The sequence below is a fragment of the Lepisma saccharinum genome, chromosome 1 (assembly GCF_977018435.1).
Source record: "Lepisma saccharinum chromosome 1, izLepSacc3.1, whole genome shotgun sequence".
In the NCBI taxonomy this organism is placed as follows: domain Eukaryota; kingdom Metazoa; phylum Arthropoda; class Insecta; order Zygentoma; family Lepismatidae; genus Lepisma; species Lepisma saccharinum.
This window is the reverse complement of record NC_139229.1, coordinates 219905194-219925349: the sequence shown is the minus strand read 5'-3', so window position 1 is coordinate 219925349 and position 20156 is coordinate 219905194. Positions and strand designations below refer to the sequence as shown.

General features: G+C 38.5%; 1 protein-coding gene across 2 annotated transcripts in view; it reads left to right on the top strand.

Moving 5' to 3' along the window:
- The window catches only part of app (Palmitoyltransferase app), a 368197-nt gene that overhangs the window by 269216 nt on the left and 78825 nt on the right, over window positions 1-20156 (top strand). Inside the window, exon 2 of one of the 2 annotated variants that reach the window (XM_083112168.1) lies at window positions 19594-19754. In XM_083112168.1, coding sequence (XP_082968294.1) covers window positions 19594-19754 — 161 coding nt within the window. Of the gene's footprint in view, window positions 1-19593; window positions 19776-20156 lie in introns of both variants that reach the window. The other variant, XM_083112160.1, reaches the window with a different exon arrangement.

Sequence of the window (20156 nt, the reverse complement as noted above, 5' to 3'; positions counted from 1 at the left end):
AAACATTATAAACCTACGAAAGCGAAAGAAATTGGATAATGTTGTTGATTTGGTGTTTTAAGTCCACTTTATGCACAGTAAGGCTAATAGGGACTGGACCTACATCTTAAAGTGGGATCCGAACCACTTGTGCCTCCAGCGGGTATCGAACCCGAGACCCCTTGATTACAAGGCGATGACGCTACCACTGCGCCATCAGGGAGGCCCGAAATTTGATAATGTTTGTACTTGTCAGGATTAGACTGAAAAGACACATTTCATATTTTTTATATATATAGTATATTTGCAGCAATGTTTAATAAACTCCAATTATTTGAACTGCAAAGTTGATTTAACATGTGTACATATGTTAGCATGTTAAAGTACAGGGTGTCCCACGAACGGCGCAACTGGGAATTAAGAGTGTCGTTACTTTGTAACCGAAACCTGTACATACATAAGTCATACACCAAATGTTAGCCCTGTCCAAGTAGATATTTTTAAACATAGAAACAACAAACGGGGTGCAGTGTTGTTCATGCAGTGTTGCCGAAAGGTAAGTGAAAGTGTAAATTTATTTTTCCACAAAGCATGGAAAATTGCATGTCAAACATTCGTACGGAAATGTGGACGTCAATTTCCACCTTGGGTAGGTGGACTATTTCGCCATCTATAGTTCAGAGAAGAAAACCGATCGTTTTCGCGTAGAGCCAATCCTGAAATGCCTCGTAAAGGCGTACCGGTCCAAATGGGTGTTTTAAAAAAAATATGAGGTACAGTGGCAACACTGTTGATGTTTGAAGGCAACAAAAGGTGTGTTTAGTGATGGTCTATGATATGGAAATACTGGAAACAGGAAAAAAATAAAATGAAAATTTAGTGATGGTCTATGACATGGAAATACTGGAAACAGGAAAAAAAGAAAATTTTCATTTTCTTTTTTTCCTGTTTCCAGTATTTCCATGTCATAGACCATCACTAAACACACCTTTTGTTGCCTTCAAACATCAACAGTGTTGCCACTGTACCTCATAATTTTTTTAAAACACCCATTTGGACCGGTACGCCTTTACGAGGCATTTCAGGATTGGCTCTACGCGAAAACGATCGGTTTTCTTCTCTGAACTATAGATGGCGAAATAGTCCACCTACCCAAGGTGGAAATTGACGTCCACATTTCCGTACGAATGTTTGACATGCAATTTTCCATGCTTTGTGGAAAAATAAATTTACACTTTCACTTACCTTTCGGCAACACTGCATGAACCACACTGCACCCCGTTTGTTGTTTCTATGTTTAAAAATATCTACTTGGACAGGGCTAACATTTGGTGTATGACTTATGTATGTACAGGTTTCGGTTACAAAGTAACGCTACTCTTAATTCCCAGTTGCGCCGTTCGTGGGACACCCGTATTATAAAATGGTCTGGGAAGTTACTTCAAAATACCTGAATACTCTGGAGAAATCCGCGAATATTTTTTTGGTAGAATGAGTGAGAACCCTCTACAGAGTACCTGACTTGTAACAGACTACCTGCACGAAATTCACCGTGCCGCACACCGAAGTTATTTTTCCAGTCGTAACAAATGAAGAATAGGAGCGTTTCGAGCAGAACGCTCTGTATATCAGTGATTAGTGCCTCCTCGAAGCACACCCTGATAACTGGCTTGTTGCAGGCCAACAAGGTCCTTTGGCACTCTTTTTTACCCATGGCCGTAGGCAGGAAAAATTTTCGGGAGGGGGTTCACTCATAATTGTTCCCATGTGCGTCGCAAGAAATTTGAATAATAGAAATAATAACAATAATAATTATCAAATAATAATAATTAAAATTTCATAATAATAAATGTATTATTATTATTGCTGTCCTTATATCCTTGAGGAGACTTTTCTACTGTATCAGAAGTGTGAATATGTAGCACAACTTTTTTTATTATTATTATTATTGTACGTTTTATGCAGCGTGTACTGAAATGCACAGTTATTATATTTTTTTATTAAATTTTAGATACCTTCAGGAAAAAGCTTAAAAGTAAGAGAAATTTTAGTCCTATAGTTTGTTGTTTGACCATTCACAAAACTTACTTTTTGGAATTTTGAAAACTGTGGAACCAGTTATTCTTTGGATTAAATGGTAAAGAAAATAACCTGGCGCCTGTATTGTAATCTCATTTTTTCGATCTAACGCTGTTTTTCTTTGGTTATACTGTTCGAATACTAACTAACTGGACTTTATTTCCGTTATTAACAATAAAACTAACAAATGTTCTGCTATTTTGTAACTTGCAATAAACAATATCAATTCGGGGGGAGGGGTTCTATGGACCAGTTCGATCCCACTTTCCGACGCTCATATAATTCCTATGCTTACCAAACAGCATTATATAAAACCACTATGCACTATACAAGTATGTGTTTTATAGGACCGCATATAGGTTAAATGTATGTACTATATCGACCGCTGGGTGAAGGGTAGTGAACGTAACGCGCTACGAAGCTGGATATCTTAGGTTTGAACTCTTATCAAGCGGAATTAAAAAGTTGGAACGGGAATTTTGGTAAAAAAATAAAACATTCAAAATGCTGACCAAGGCAGATTTTTATTGTATAAAAAAATATACACTAGAAACGAAATGTTTCACCCTCCAACAGGATGTTCTTCAGACAAAGATTCACAATAAATTGAAAAAGATCTTTGTTTAGCTTATATTTTTTATATACAATAAATTTGCCTTGGTCAGCATTAGAATGTTTTATTAACACGGAAACAATAATTAACGGTGTTATCATTGGGAATTTTGTGAATTTTCAGTCTGATTCAGGAACAGCACTGGAAAGATGACAGCAGAAGTGAAAATGAAAGGGTTGCAGGTGAGCTGCAAGAATTAAACCAGTTTCCCTCAAATTTCAGAATTCAAAATGTTTGAAAATTCTAGCTCGATCATTTCAGCATTGTCTCCCTGTTGTATTTTTGTGAAACTGCGAATAAATTTTTGATAATGTGTTACAAATTTTAGTTTTTGAACTTCCATTAATCCAACATGCCAGAAGTTTCGGGGGAGTTTGAACAAAAAAAAAAAAAAAAAAAAAAAAACTATATACGGGCCTGACCCACAATCAGGGTAATCCTCTGTGTTGTATCTCGTCCTTGTGCGGAGGGTGCCTTTCACAGCCTTGGGTTTTGTTTTAAGTATGGAGATTTTAGTCCTCACGTGCATGTTGTTTTAAGTCGTAATATCTGAAGTATTAGGTCTACACTACGAATCAAACCTTCGATTCCCTAATTTAGAATGAGATATACCATCGCGATACCGACACTTGTATTTTCTTCTCAAATGCATTTTATTTACTTTCGACTGTTCGTTCCACTCTGGGTCATCATGGAAATGTAATCGAAAATTAATACATTGAAATATACCACCTAGGTATATTAATCCGCGAAAAAAATCGATGATTTCATTGTCGGAATGTCTGCGTTATTCTGTCCTTATCCGAATATTATGTACAGTTTGTTTCTTTTAAAGGCGGAAAGTACGAAATATTTTCTAAATTGCAAAAATATGATTCTTTCCTCAATAGAAGAGAGGTAGGGTGTTTGAACCTGATCTGTTTTAAACCAATCGTTGTCAAAGGTAATGATGATGATAATAATAATATCATAAGAGGCACAATTTTTAACATTTAGGAGAACTAATGAAGCTGTTATAATCACGTAGCGATTCAAACTTAAGTTCTTTATCAAGTTCCTTAAATGTTCGCTTGTTCGATTCCGTCCTACTTGCGTTGCTCCCTTTCCCTCATTTTAGTGACACCCCAGTTTGTTTGCGAGCTGTCACTTCATCTTGAGTAAACATTTCATCCAGAGTCCCAAAACTTGGCAACCAAGAGCAAATGCAAAGCGGGAGGTGAGCAGCAGCAAACTCGCTGAAAAATCCTCAGTTGCAAACTGTATCTGAAGTTAGAAATCAATTTTCAACATTACACCTTTCCCCCGCCTCACACCCATGATTTTCTGACATTGAATTTAATGTTTGTCAGGAGATTGAATGCGTAGACAATGCCAATAGTCATCTGCAGACCCCGTCTCCAAGGAAACAAAATTTCCTACTATACTCTATCCCGGTAATCTCTTGAGCAAGGCCGCGCGTAACGTCAGAGAAGAGGAGAAATTGAGTGGGCGGAGCGAACGAAATAGAACACGCTCCTGCAAAAACGAAGAATTTTCAAATCAAAAACTTTAATACAGTGTGTTTCAAAAGTCGCGCAACCTAAACTTCGAATATCTATATAATGAAAACCGTAAGAGATATTTACATCGGGTTTCCTGGATTATGAAACCTCATCCATTGAGACATTTTTCAATGCTTAATGCTTCAATCACTTTACCCCATACAGGAAATCAGATAAATTAATAACTGGCGGAAGGCAGCGTTAAAAGTTTTCCGCAGATGCACTTTTGAGTTTGATAATTTCTTATATCATTTTCTAAGGGCCATAATTAGACGTCTGATGACAGTCAATCTGTCATTTACGACCAATATTGATCATGTGCAACATTTGATGGATTTATGACTGCCGATTTTATGGGTTGAGTGAAAAAGTGCCATTTTTGGGACGTATCTCCGTAGCTGGCAACACTAGCAGGTAGAAATTTTGTCAACAGACGCACGCAACAGCCCCGTTCGGCGGGCCAGACAACTTCAAGTGGGCTTGAAGATCTTGCACGTTTAGCGTTCGGCGGGCAGAAGTTGACGTCACGTCTTTCAGAGTGAAAGCGTCCGGCCATTCAGACGACTTACAGCCATCTTGCAGCCGGAACAAGTTAAGGAAAAGTTTACTTGTTTCGTCTGCACAAGATCTTGCAAGGTGGCGTCCGTGGAGATATATGCGGTTTGGGATAATGTTATTGCGGGGATGGCTATAGTTATACTTGTTGTCTCTGACAACATTCTTTGTACTCAAGATACAGTAAATAAATGATACTTTGAAAATGTTGAAATATTGGTTTGAAGCAGTGGCGTAGCATGGGCATTTCGGTTGGGAACGCCAAGTCCGAAGGAAGGGTCGGCCCTTTCTTGCTTAATAATTTACTTATGGTATTAGTAGCCACAGGTATTATTTGCCTGAAGTCAGCTTGGTTTTCAATAAATCATCATCGATGCATGTTCTAGCTCGAGAATTAGATGCCTCACTATGCCACAAATGTTTTGAACTGGTGCTTTTATATCTTTTTTTATACCTTTCTGCATGTCGCAAGTCATTAAGAAACCTACCTGAATCACAAGCGCCTCTGAATAACAGTAGACGTCATTGTTGTGGGTGAGCCAACTACTGATTGATTTGGTTTATTTTACTTCGCTTTTCTACCATTTTTGGTTAATCGCGAATATGAATATGATTGATGATGTTGATGAAGGGACACTCACAAAGAACACTCGTGGTCACCCCGGGATTCGAATCAGGGGCCTCTTGTCATCTTGGCGAGCTGTGAAAAACTGACACGGAGGTGGGTGGATGATTCAACTATAGTACACTCAACTGAAGTAACAGTGCCGATTAGTAATTCAGACCACTGTTTATTACATCTTGAGAATGTTGATAAACATTTTAAAATAATTTTGTCCAGAGATCATTCAATCTTAAGAGTTTTCAAATGAATGCTAAACATTTCCATTGACATATACTAACAAAATAATAATAATAATAAAAAAGAATAGTTTTGCGGGTTAAGTGGTAGAGCAGCCACAGGCTGAACTTCTACCACGAGGACTTCACCAACTTATTTGACAAAAACTGGGTTGATTTTTTAGTTTTTAATGCACATCGCTGTTCGTGCGATAAATTATACAATGCAGTGGCCATTATGAAGTGGTATATTTGAGTTTGGTAAAGTTACGTTAGTCAATATTGCATATTGTAGCATCACATAGCACGAGTGGTATGAGCGCGAAGAACCGGGTAGGAATTCTACCGCTGTCGTCTGATACAGAAGACAGGAAGGGTCACATGAACCAATCACCGTAGCCCTCTGCTCCATACGCTGGCGTACGAGAGAGCATTTGCGCGCCTGCTGTAGAGATCCAAGCTTTCCCTCCAAAAAGGCGGCCAGGAATATACTCGTAGAGTCCTTTACGCCGAACCTACCCGGCGTCCAGGCAGGAAAGGCATTTAAAAAAATGCTAGAACGAGTGTTGTTAGTGGAGCGTTGCAAGCTGATCGCGAAAAATAGCTATTATAATGCCATGAAGGTCAAACATATATGAAATTAGTCAAGTTTTACTTTATATTTACAGCATTTTTGAAATTTTAAATCTGGGAACGCCGGGCGTACGGGCGTACTATAACGCTACGCCACTGGTTTGAAGTGAGAGAAGTTCATTGTTTTATTTTATATGAAGACCACGTTCACTGAATATTTCGTCTGCTTCAAAGAACGAATAGCGTGACTTCGACACAAGATTTGAACAATACAGGGTGGGAAATAACCTTTTGCTAGGGGTCCACAGTAAAAAGTAACAACAATTAAGAAATTATGGCAATACCAAATGTTTACTACGACAATTGTGGTTACAAAAACAAAATTAAAAGTTAGTATGTCCGCCGTTTGCTTATCTCACAGCACGAAGACGATCAGGGTAGGAGCTCAGAAGATTCGCAAACAGTCCGTATTCCATTCCATGTGACGGAGGACTTGTTCCAGATGTGCAAGGAGTGTTGGCCGGGAATAGCGGTCCGGTCCGCGTTCCACTACCATCAAGGACTCAACTGCGTCCTTCAGAATAGCCAAAAAGTGCTCCGCTGCATTCAGGTCCGGTGATGCACCCGGCCATTCAGAACTGCTGAAGAAGTCAATGCCACTTTGCCGAAGAAGGTCTTGCTTGGGTAGCATTTGCCTTGAAGCAAGGTGGTTTGTCGTGAACTAACTTTTAATTTTGTTTTTGTAACCACAATTGTCGTAGTAAACATTTGGTATTACTATAAGTTCTTAATTGTTGTTACTTTTTCCTGCAGACCCCTAGCAAAAGGTTATTTCCCGCCCTGTACAATCTACTTTAATGAATGCTAAGTATATATCCATAATGAGATCTAACGTGGTAACATTTTTTCTATTCAGAACAAATATTTTGATTGAAGTCGGAATATTATGAAGATGAATATAAAAATGAACTCAAAATTGATTTTAATTACTTAAATACAATTAATCGTATGACCAAAGATGATTTACCATATTTACCCCCTTTCCGAGAATAGTAGCTACTTTTTCATTCTTTCCTAAATATATTTATTCTCCGTAATTTTCCCCTTTGCAGCTTGTATGCTAGTTGTTGCACTGACTAGTTTCATCCACAGACAGATGGAAGTCTTGTCTTGCTGCAGCCATAAACATTCGGGTTTAAGTATGCTAGAGAGTATAGTATAGTTTTAATTAGCTCTGCATTGAAATTCCAGAAGTCTTTTTTTTATTTCATTACAATTTTTATATACCTGCCATCTTCAAATATCAATATGGTATGCGAAATATCAACTTTATATTCGTTCTACTAATAAGAACGAATCACAATAATCATTACAATACCGAAGTGAATAAATTTTAATAAACCAGTTATGTATGGAAAAAGCTACAGAATTATTCAATTGCTAATGACTGGCTTATCATATCTAGAAATCCTCGTTCGACACATAAAATTTGCCACACGAATCAGCCGAAAATGTCGACAGAATCTGTAGATGCAGCTGAAGTAAAGAAAAAAAGTTATGTCACGAAGTATCCAGAATACGGTTTTGTTAGTTTGTTTCTAAGGCCACTTTTATGCTCAGATGGGCTAATCGGGACTAAACCTACAGTTTAACGTGTAGCACGAACCAGTGTGCATTGTGCTTCCACCAGAGAAGGGGGGTAGAGTCCAACACATGACCTCTTCATTATAATGCTACAGCGTTATGCCATTGGGGAAAAAATTTACAGAAGGAACTCGCACCAAACGTGTAATTTTATCACCACAGAAGATGCGTCCCATTTTAAGAGGGTGATTGCCTGAGAAAAATTGAGACTTTCGGAAAACAACGTCAATGTTTACGGAATTAGCTGCCTTGATCCACTAATGAAACGCTGTTCAATTGAAACTACCACCTCAACTTTCTACGAGGTACGAGCTAATGAAACTCCATTTTTGGAAGAGTAAGTCGTAGTTGATTTGTTTTATTTTAAGTCATTTTTCTGCTAATTTTGATAATGACGATAAGGTTTAATTGTGATTAGATGAAAGTAACGAAGGGGCGAAAACAAACACACGCTGACACTCAAAATACAAATCCTCATAAATTATTACTTTGACAGTGGTTCCAGGCGCCAGGGACTCGTTGCCCTGAAAGAATAAAGTTTCCAGGGTATGCTGCACAGGTTGACATTCTAATGTATTCGAAATGGTCATGCCATACAACCCAAGTCATCTATAAAAAATAGATGAATTATTACTGGTACGGTGATCAACTTCGATGAATTCCTTGTGTCCTAAATCATTTTGTTACCTCAAAAATTATGTTCATGTAATCATACGTGTGTGGCTTCTCCCGCATTAGTAACATGACAATTCAGAAAACGAATAGCAACTTAGCTAATAATCTCTTCAATTCTGAACAGATTTTTCAATCTTACTTGTTTATTACATATGAGTGATATTTTGTCAAAATAGCCTTTCATTAGCCTAGGAATACTTCATGGACAATGAACAAAAAATTGATTTTCCGTGTATGTTTTAAATCATTCCTAATAAGACGTTCGTTTTAATCCAAACATGCAGTGGTGGCGATTAGGAGGAGTGGGAAGTGGGGATGCAGTTCCCCCTCCACATTTTGCCACTTTATGTCCCCGCACTATGGTTCTCTTTATGCTAAGCCTTTTCTACGAAGAAAAAGTATATTGTCATTGCCCCTCAAATGTTGGCACCCAATCGCCGCTACTACAAACATACAGATACATTTGTCAGTTGTAACCTTGTAAGCTAAGAAAAGTGACCCCCAAGGAGTAAGAAAACTCTTTCAGTCAAAAACTCATACGATGAAAATACTATGCTCAGGAACATGTCATGAACTTCACGATTATCTACCATCGCACTTTCTATCACTGTCGCGTCGGCTCCCGTGGCGGAGTGGTTAGCACATCGCGCTACGACGCCAGGGGTTCTGGGTTCGAATCCCGGCCTGGGCATGTATGTTTGTGAGTGTCCATTCATCATGTCATCACTCATCCCCATCTTCGCAAATTAGCCAAAAGTGTCACAAAAAGCGAAGTAAAATAAAGCAAATCTATCAATCAATTAAATCAATCTATCACTGTCGCCGAATACATAAAATCAAGTATGTGCCTTGTATTTGCAACACAAGCTTAAACCTAATTCACTTTTATTTCACTGTATTAACATGCATGAAATAATGTGATTATAATGTATGGCTGCACAGGCTAAACACTTCCTTGGAATAATTGTGTCCATCAGAGACAAAGCGAAAGGAAATGGAACAAGATGGGAGGATAGATTAGAAAAGAATAAAGAGGAAGACAGGAAAAGGAAAGGGAAAAGAAGTAAGAGGAGAATCGGGAGTGTAAGAGAGAGGGGGATACATACATCTTACATACACATACACTACCGACAAACAGTTTAAGACCACCATGAAAATCAGCCAAAAAAACAGTATGGAGTGTTGTATGGAATCAACGTTCCTGTCCAAGAAAGACGTGACAATGATACACATGGAAAATGCAATGTAGTCTAGGATGAACCTCGCAAGACGCGAAACCAATATTTTGCCGAATGTGTAGCATGTGGTTGGCAAAATGGAAAGTGACAAAAACGTTGCTGAAACTGGCAACATTGCAGCTGTGTGCGTGAAACCGGTCAGTACGGTAGCCAGCCTCATGCGCATTCTTATCAGTGACTCAGGGTCAGTTGCTGTTCATGCAGGCGACATTGCTAGCCCATTATTGTGTGTGAAATGTGCAAGGTAAGTGAAGCTGTGTGAAATGGCCCGTCATCGTGGGGCACAGACGATTTCGGTTGAAAAGCGTGCTGTGATATGTGCACTGAAAAATGAAGGTTATTCGGAACGCGAAATAGCAAGAAAACTGAATATTTCCAAAACTAGTGTTCATTGCGCATTGGACAGATACCGTAAAACCAACAGTCATGCTGACCGTGCACGTAGTGGAAGAGTTTGTGTAACGTCTGCAGCTGACGATAGATATATTACAGTAACTAGCAAACGGAACAGGCGCCTAACAGCACCAGTCATCGCTGCTTCCCTGAATAACAGCAGAGTGACGCCTGTGTCTGTGTCAGAATAGGTTCCGTGAAGAGCTGCATGGCAGAGTAGCTGCTATAAAGCCATTGTTACGACGTGTGAACAAGACGAAACGATTGGCCTGGGCTAAAATGCACCAAGGTTGGACTGTGGATAACTGGAAACGGGTACTCTGGACCGTCGAATCCAAATATGAATTATTTGGCAGCAATAGGCGAAACTTTGTGCGTCGAAAGGTCGGCGAGAGAATGAAAGACGAGTGTCTTGTACCCACAGTGAAACATGATGGTGGAAGTTTAATGGTGTTGGGATGTTTTGCCGGAAACCATATAGGGGACCTTCATAAACTTCAGGGAACATTGGTAAAAGAAGGGTATCATCAGATATTGGTGCACCATGCCATCCCTTCTGGTCGTAGTCTTGTTGGTAATGGGTTTATTTATTAACAAGATAATGATCCGAAACATACATCCAAATTGTGCACGCGGTATTTGAAACGCAAGGCAACAGAAGGGACATTAGTTATCATGACGTGACCACCAGTGTCTGCTGATCTTTCACAAATTGAACTGCTATGGGACGAAATCGATTGGGACATCTGGAGGAAGGTACCCAGCAACACTCAACAGCTATGGGAATTCGTCAACGATGCCTGGCGTAACATTCAACCATCCTATCTGGACAAACTATTAGAGCGCATGCCACGTGTTTGCACTACTGTCATTAAGGCCCATAGCGGACATATTGATGAAAGCAAAATATGAGGTGACAATAGTATGTATAGTGGATGTACCTATGTTTGTACATAGCCCAGCAGATTATTACATCTGTTTCTTGTACATTAATTACGAAATACATTCATTTCTACTGATTTTTGGCACTTTTTCTTGGTGGTCTTAAACTTTTTGTCGGTAGTGTATATACTATATATGGTCTTACATTTATACTGCCCACCCTAATCTATCAATATGGCGCTTCTGCCCACTCCGTCGAAAATTTCTGGCGCCGCCCCTGCATTTGTGATGAATATTCTCTGCAGAAACATAGAAAAACATCACTAACTTTGTAAAGGAAGCATATCTTTCATATTTTGGAATGCTGCTTGGAGACCAAGATAAGTCTTGGTCTCCCCATAAAGTTTGCAAAACCTGTGTTGAATGTTTAGGACAACAAAAAAAACTTGAGAAAATAAAAGTCTGAACTTGGGGTGCCTATGGCGTGGAGGGAGCCATTGTGGCATGGAAGAACCACAATGACGTCTGTCATTTTCGTGTTGTGAAAGGCTTCAATCGTTAATGGAGTATCCTGATTTGGAATTAGCGTGGCGACCTGTGCCTCATTGTAAAGGCATTCCTATACCAGTGTTTATTTACCACATTGCCTGACCTCCCATTGCACAATGTAAATCTGTACACATCTATTCCAATTCGTCACTCAACAAAACTTCAAGTATATGTAAATATCAAAATGGTCTTACAAAAGCTGTGCTATGATGAGCACCAGTGGTCTGTTCGTGTAGAATTAAAAAGATGATGAACGTCTGTACTGATGAAGCAGTTTCTTAAAGCCTTGAATGAAGGTGGCGAGTGTTTCAGTACATCTATAGATCCTTTCATTGACTGAGTATTGAGAAACTAAAAACACAGATATTTGATGGCCCTCAAATTCGTAACCTCATTAATGATTCAAATCTCTCAAATTTTAAGAATGGTATTGAAGCTTCTACATTGTTCAGTTATGTCTCAGTTATCAATAACTTTTTGGGCAACCACAATGCCGAAAACTATGAAGAACTATTGCAAAACATGCTAACAAACTTAAAAATGGTATTAATATGAGCATAAAGATAAATTTCCTCCAAATCCACTTAGACAGATTTCCAGATAATCTTGATGATTTTAATGGGAGAAAAACAAGGGGAGAGGTCCCACCAAGATATGTGATGGAGGATGGAGGAAATGTTTCAAAGCAGATGGGACACACACAAGATGGCAGATCAGTGGTAACGATTAGGATGACATTTCCGACCCACTTTTTGCCTCCGCACTATGGACTTTTAATGCTAAGCCTTGTCTACTAAGGGAAACTGAACTGTCCTTGAACCTGCCCCCCGACCCCCGCCCCCTCCGTTTGGTACCTAATCGCCACATAGTGTGGGCAGATTTTCCCAAGGATATTCAACATGGTTGTTCCGATACCCTACACCCAAGAAAATCTCAGAAACGATGTCGTCATTAAGGATGATTAACAATGAGATTTCATGCCTTTATTATGTTTTTTAATTGGACAGCCATTACTCAAAAACTAGAGCCAATGTAGAAAAACTGATGTCATATTCGAAATCACAGTGGCAAAGATACCCTAAAATGACTATAATTTCGTTAGCAATAAAATTTTTGTTTACCATTGTAATAGATAAATATTTTACATTGACGATTACAAAAATGTCTGTCTTCACCCACAGCTATTATCCATGAGCATGTTTCCATCAGGCACCAATCTAGAAATGTATTTGGGGAGTGGGGCTCCGAACCAACCGTCTCAAAATAATTATAATTATATTAAATTAATTAAAATAGTATTAATTAGAATACAAATTGATTAATATATTTTGTTACATGAGTAGGTTAAAAGTATAAGTATAGTGATATAACAGCACGTATTATTATCTAACTTACGTGTAGTTGACGTCGGCAAAATTTGTAAAAATGAAAGCCCTGGCAAGGCGATTAATGTCAAATAGATAAAAAAAAAAAAGGATGTTAAGTCCAGTTGTCGAAAAGTAAAGTTCTTGGTAATATTTTATACATGTTATTATAAGTAGTAATAAATCTTGCATAAATCTTCTTTCGTACTGTGTCGTTCAAAGTCGTATCCCAATATAATCCTTGCCTGTCAATAAGTTCGACGGGAAAAAATAATCCTCGATTAAACAACAAGTATATTTTCATTATTTAATTATACTTATTTTATTATTTCACTATTTTTCATTATTTAATTTTAGTTCTTATGAGTCTTTTGCGGGGGGAGGGTTTCGGACGTCCTTGGTTGCCATGTCTTTTTCAATGTTTTACTTGCATGTCATCATCCACATTTAGAAACTTAATAATATCCTGCATTACATTTTCAATCATGCAATCTCGATAGCTTGTCGAGATTCTCGATTGGATAATGTATTACCCAATCCTGCTGCCAGAATGGATTATTTAATAAACGCTCCCTCATATTTTACTATTTGCTAGGAGGAACTTCAGTGTTGGCAGAAAAAGGAGTATGCTCGCTTTGCTCTTTCTTTTATTGATTATCACCTTCATGCAAAAGTTTAGCCTCACACTGCTCTGAAACACAAAATTACTTGTTCGATGCTGACCGAAACAAGAACAGTTTACATGTGAAGTAAGATGGTTCATTTTTCATGAACGTCTTCTGATTTCATGTTATATCTATCTCATCTCGATAATCAGAATTTGTATTCATTATTATTATTATTATTTTACTTCGCTTTTCCTCCTCTTTTGGGCTAATCACGACGATGATGAAATCTATGAATGGGCGTTTACAAAGAACACCCAGGCCCAGGATGGGATTCGAAAACAGGGAACCTAAGTGGTAATATCGAAAGTCGACGCGCTCAGCTACCTAGCGGCAGATATTCACAATTAGTGCCCAACATTCTTCTGTGCCATCAACTGTGTCTCGAAACGAATTTAAAACAATTTCAAAACGTGTTTCCCTAAAAAGTGTGCATTTCACTCACAAATAAAAATCATTGGATAATTTCTGTTCCAGTACCAAGGTCCGTCGACGTTGTTTGCCGCTTGCCTCAGAAGGTCTGGTCATAAGGTCCCTTTTTGGCAAGTCCAGGCAACTTATAAAACTGTGACGTCATAGGGATGAAGGATCGCTGGGGAAAGTTTGGTATCCGTTAGTTTTAAGCAAGGGAAACGTGTTTCTGTGTTCTTTCCTTGCTCTTGTATTCCTGTATTTTCAGTTGTTTTTTGTTTTTTTATGCGATTTATGTCGTGTAGTGTCCGAGTGATGGTATGTGCTGTAAGCGAATGTCCGCACTATCTCAAGTAAACTGAAAATATTCTTTAACATATATTTCCGTCCGATGAAAGTTCCGAAAAATTGGCAGAGCAAAGGCTATCGAAGAGACAACATTTCAGGTGGCTAATATTTTTTACCGGAATGTTAGGAACGTAATTTACAATCCGAATTACTAGGACTTGCATCAAAGTAGAGGCTGGAGAAAGGCGCCGTTCTTACATTAATAATTCCAGTTACATGTGAACAGGTCAGTGATGATGACAGAGCGTTCTTGCTAGACGTGTGAAGTAGGCCAAATCTGGATTTTTTACTTCGGAGTATATGATCGTGTAATGAGGAAGACAAACTTAAAATACAACAAATTTACAGCTTTGTTAATAAATTCTACTTCAAAAATGGAAAGAATTTATATAAACTTACCTCTGCGAAATTCGGATTACCTCAGAAATTCGGTAGTAAAATTTCCGAATTGAGGTTTTAAATTTTCTTAGATCCGGATATTTTTGGCCATCCGTAGTTGGAAAGCAAAATGTGTTAGGAAGGAGGTTCTGTCTGCTCTGAGCAAGTGTGTCGGCAACCTCGAGAACAAAAATCTTGATCATTCTTCTCATTTGTTTCTTCATTAAAAAACGAAACAATCGTAAACACAAAACTACAGGAAATACTTCAAGTAGCGGCGATTGGGTGCCAAAACTGGGGCAAGGACAATTTACTTTCTCTTGTTAGACGATGCTTAGCATCGAGAGGCCATACTGCAGGGGCAAAAATTTGGGGGAAGATCTACTAATCGCCGCCACTGTTTGTAAATCAAGAACATTTTTTTTTCCGAATTCGATATCTGAATGGTAGGATTCAAAAAATGAAAACGAGAAATAGCATGAAGCAAACACAATGGTTCCAAAACTGCTCTTTTTACTGTTTTTCCGGCATTAACCGTCGGAAACTTATGCTTTTGCTTACTTATTTTTTTTCTATGCACAATGCATGTATTCTACGTAAGTTGTTTTGCCAATTTCTTCAATATGATTTTCCTCCTTTAAAACAAGAGCATTGCGTGCTTTACAATGTTGTCCGAATTATTATATCGATGCATATTTTCGGGAGACTGGGAATGTTGGAGGTCAACTCGTAAAATTGCCAAACGCAAGTGATTTTTCTTTATTTTATTATCTTTATAAGTCATATTTAATGAACAGAAGGTCTACAGATTTCATTAATTTGTTTTAAACCCAGTGACTCGTTAAAATAATATACGAAATGATGTCTGAATGATTATTGACTCGAACCCAGAACCTCGGCGGCGAGATATCGAATCGAGCACGGTGGGTTTAAGCCCAGTCTCGTAACACAGTATTAAATTTAGTACATACACTAAGCAAAAGTAATGGTAGGCAAGTTGTCCATCTCCATTTTCAACTCTTGTTTTCTACAATGCGATGACAATGAATTGAAATAGAAACATCAATAAGAAGAGGACAGCATCTTCTTAACAACAGAATTTCATTCCTGAAAACAACGCAGGATGTAGATTTTTTTTAAAAAAAATGAAAATAGCGATGGTCAATTTGCCTACTATTATCTTTGCCGTTGGCCGTAAGCATGAAAGGATTCGTGCGATTAGTGTGTACTGCTGTTCACTAGGGCAGGCTTTAGGTTTCTTGCGTCATCTGACGTAGAGTATTGCTCGAATCCGAGTGCAAGAACACAAACGAGGGAACAAGGGATAATCACATGGAGAAATTGTCGTTAATCAATCGCGCCATTCTTCTATTAATCAGTGCGTGAAGTGAAGTGGTGAAGAGGAAAAGGACGCCCATCTTGGGCCTGTCTTAGCCACGAACAGCGCACGCGAGGCTGATCGGGAGAATGGATGGCTAAAGCACACAGAACCGTTAGGATCTAAGTTGAATATGGCCGATCAGGGACGGCAGAAGGGCCGAGCGAACCGGCCCACGGAAATTTCAAACTCCCTTTCTTAACTAGAGACAAACCTGGCATTCTTTTTTCTTAATGATTGATTGATTTGCTTTATTTTACTTCGCTTATCTGCCACTTTTTCCTAATCGCGAAGATGAGGATGAGTGATGATATAATGAAACTTATGAACGAGCACTCACATATAACACCCATGACCCGGCCGGGATTCGAACCCGGAACTCCTGGCGAAGTAGCGCGATGTGCTCTCTTTCTTAAGGAAAAGAAAATTATCACTTGGCCGAGCACGTGGAGCGGTCAAGTCACGATCTTGTCGTTAAAGGTCCAGGTTCGAGTCTTGGCCTAGGCATACGTGTTCCATCGTGAGTCTCCCTCCATTAGTTTCAGCTACTCGTCGTCTATCCTCACAGACATTAATATTGTGTGTTGTACAGTCACCGACATTTCTGGGTTGTAACTCTCCCATTAGCTGTCAATGGAATCATTACAACCCACAAGTGTACGTAACTGTACTAAGTGGTGTATTGATATTCTACTTCAGCATATTTTAAGATTTCGAAAAGGTTACACTCTTTTGAACAACTACGTTTTCTTATAATTTGCCATTCCCCTTTGTGTGAAACATTATTATTATTATTATTATTATGGACAGTGGACACACATTACTATCATATTCTATCTACACTAATTCTTTCGTCATTTCCACATTAAATCCTTCCACAAGAAGATGAACTATTTTGGAATATTTCATACCAAGATCCGACAAATGTTAATTTAATACAAATATTGGTTCTATAAAACCAGCTACATTTGATTGGGGGGCCCCTCTCCAATGGTTAGGTTAGGTTAGGTAATCAATGAGTCCCGTGTTCGATACCCGGTGGAGGCACATAATGTTGGGATTCCACTTTAAACTGTAGGTCCAGTCCCGATTTACCTTAATGTGTATAAAGTGGATTTAAAACACCAACTCAATCAATCAATTTGATGGAGGATGAGAAAGAAGACTACTACGTGAAAAATGAAAAGTCAATAGAGTGACTGTAAAACAGTGAAGCTTGGGAAATATATTTGTACGAGGAAATTAATATGATTTTCATTATATAGTTTTATATTACGTACATTGCTTATTATTATTATTTAATCTGCGTCTAGAACACATCCGAGCATCTCAAGTTGTTGGATGCTAGAAAGTAAGTTAGCAGCGAAAATGTGTGCATCCTGGCGAAACTTAGTATTTTGTATTACATACAAGCCGTGCATCATAATCATAAATCACACACAATTCCATCCCACATAATGCGTTTTCCTTTTTTCCTGGATGCACTCTTGCTACAAAATTAACTGGTAGCTTTAATTCCGGTCTAGTGACATTGATGCACAACTAATTGTTTCGAGTTGACACACATTTTATGCCAATGTGTTTACTGTCGGCTCTTTTTATTTATGCACGCCGTCATTTGTAATTCATGCAAAATTCTAATTAACGTCTTATGTGAAAGCTATTCTAGTGTATGCGTATAGTCATGTTTACTCGGGTTTCAAGGCCGCATGTAGGTCATCCAGTACTCTTTCAGAAAGTTTTGATGACTTTTTAAAGACACGTTGAAGAAATTCAGATATTTCCCATGTAAACTAGAACACTAAAAATGGACAGCGTACTTCACTGGAGATACTGACACTGGATATATGGGAATGTGTTGCGGAACAATAACAATTACTGAAAGTGCTCGTACTAAAATATATCATGCCAGTAAGGTGTTGTGTTTGTCGTTTTTTCGGTCGGGGCCGATTTTGGGGATGATATCGACACGAGACGAGACTTTGCAGTGTCTCGGTCTCGTCTGGAGTAGTAAATGCCTATCTCGTTCTCGAGTCTCGATATATAAGCAACTTACAAAGAGTGTCGCTACCCAATTGTTGGAGCGTATATTGGTCATTAAGGCAAACAACTTTTCTTAACTTTTTTTGTGTGTGTGACACCTCGTTTCAATGCTACGAGCTCCCGAAAACTCAATTTTGCCCTGAAAATATATGCAACCCCGCCACACACAATCACAATTCCTACTACTGGAACGGCCTTGTGATAACTGAAAAAAATTGTGACTTGAATGCAAATAATCAGGTAGTTCATTAGTTTTCTTGAAGAAGTCCCACATTTATTAAAATTTTCAATATCACCAAATTCTCTGGATATTAAGAAAGATGTCGACCCGAAGCGACAAGTGGCACGTCGCTTGAGGATGCCGCTACAGTGTGAAATGTTGCTGTTGGTTTTTCGCTTCGATCTGAAAACTCCGTAAGTCTCGGTCTTGTCTCTATTTTCAAAAGGCCGAGACTTCTATTGTATTTCACCACCCTTAGTGGATTTCGGAACGAGAAGCATATTGGTTGCTTAACTGTAGATCAGGAAATGCTGTCTTTCTCATTTTGCATTGCTTTTCTGCCTCTCTTGGCTAAACGCGAAGATGAATATGATTAGATGAAATTGAGAAAGAGGCCAGGCCTTGAACCCGGAACTTTTGGTGGCGACATGACGACCTAACGCACTCCGTCATTGAGGCTGCTGAACAGTATCACCTCTGAGCATCAAATGCCTCTATGAAAATTAATTTTATATCTTTATCTACCAGTATTCTGACCTGTTTTTATCTAATCTGATGTAAACATTGAATGGTTATCTTCAAGCCCATTGTTGGAAGTGGAAATTCCTAAGTGGGGTGGTGCTTGGTCGAGATTGGAGTTAGGTGGGAGTGGGGTGCTTTATACACATTTTCTTACCCTCCACCCCACTTGGTGCACTACAGGAGGGCAATCTCTCCTGAAATAGAGTACCTCAGTGGCACATTGTACCCCTAATATTTGTAGAAGGTGTAGATCCCTTTAAATCCTTTTTTCAATATTGTATCTATTGTACCACCTCAGATAATTTGGCAGACACAATATGCTGCTCTTCATTCAAAGAATCTCTTGTTTGTAGCTAAATGCAAAAAATATATATATATTTTGTCTGCATTATTTCCCTCTCCAAAAATATTCAAGCCACCATGAAACTATTATACTACATTGTTACATTGTGGACTAGTTACAAACAGGTGGCCTCATGTTTAGTGATCGACTCACTGAAGGTTGTAGGTTCAAATCCCAGCCTAGGCATGGGTGTTTTTGTGTTGTGTCCTTTCATCAAATCATCATTCATCTTCACCATTGCAATTGACCTAAAGAGATAAGAAAAGTGCTAAAATACAAAATAATTGTTAATTAAAGTTTATTTTTAAGTTGATATGCTCAACTAATATAGGAATTATCATATTACCTTCCTCGTTTCAGCTGCCCGTACTTGGCTGTGGAAATAACTCCTGCTATCCCAGTAGTAGGTGGCCTTCTGTTCATTTTTGTTTTGGCTACATTATTAAGAACCAGCTTCAGTGATCCTGGTGTCATTCCTAGAGCTACTCCTGATGAGGCTGCCTACACAGAAAAACAAATAGGTAACATCTCAGCAGATGGAGGTAATATAATAGATAGCATTTTATCTCCTGGAATAAGGCACAGAACTATGCTGCTTCTAAACACTTCCTTGGGAATACAAAATGGGTAGCTTTATGTGGTTTGCTTGATAAGGCATGGAATAGAGGTGGTTAGCTAGCTTCTTGTGCTTTGTATAAGCGGTACTTTCTAATGTGGACTTTTGTCTTTATGATTAGTAAATAATACACTACACAGGGTGAGCACACCACAGCTTTATAATTTTTTTGTAAGAACACAATGTGACATATTATTGGTTAAGAATATGCATCAGAGTTAACGATACATGGAAATTCTCAAGCATTTGGTGGCAACACATCAATTGTTAACTCAACAATGCTGGGTGTACACCAGGCTGACAGACT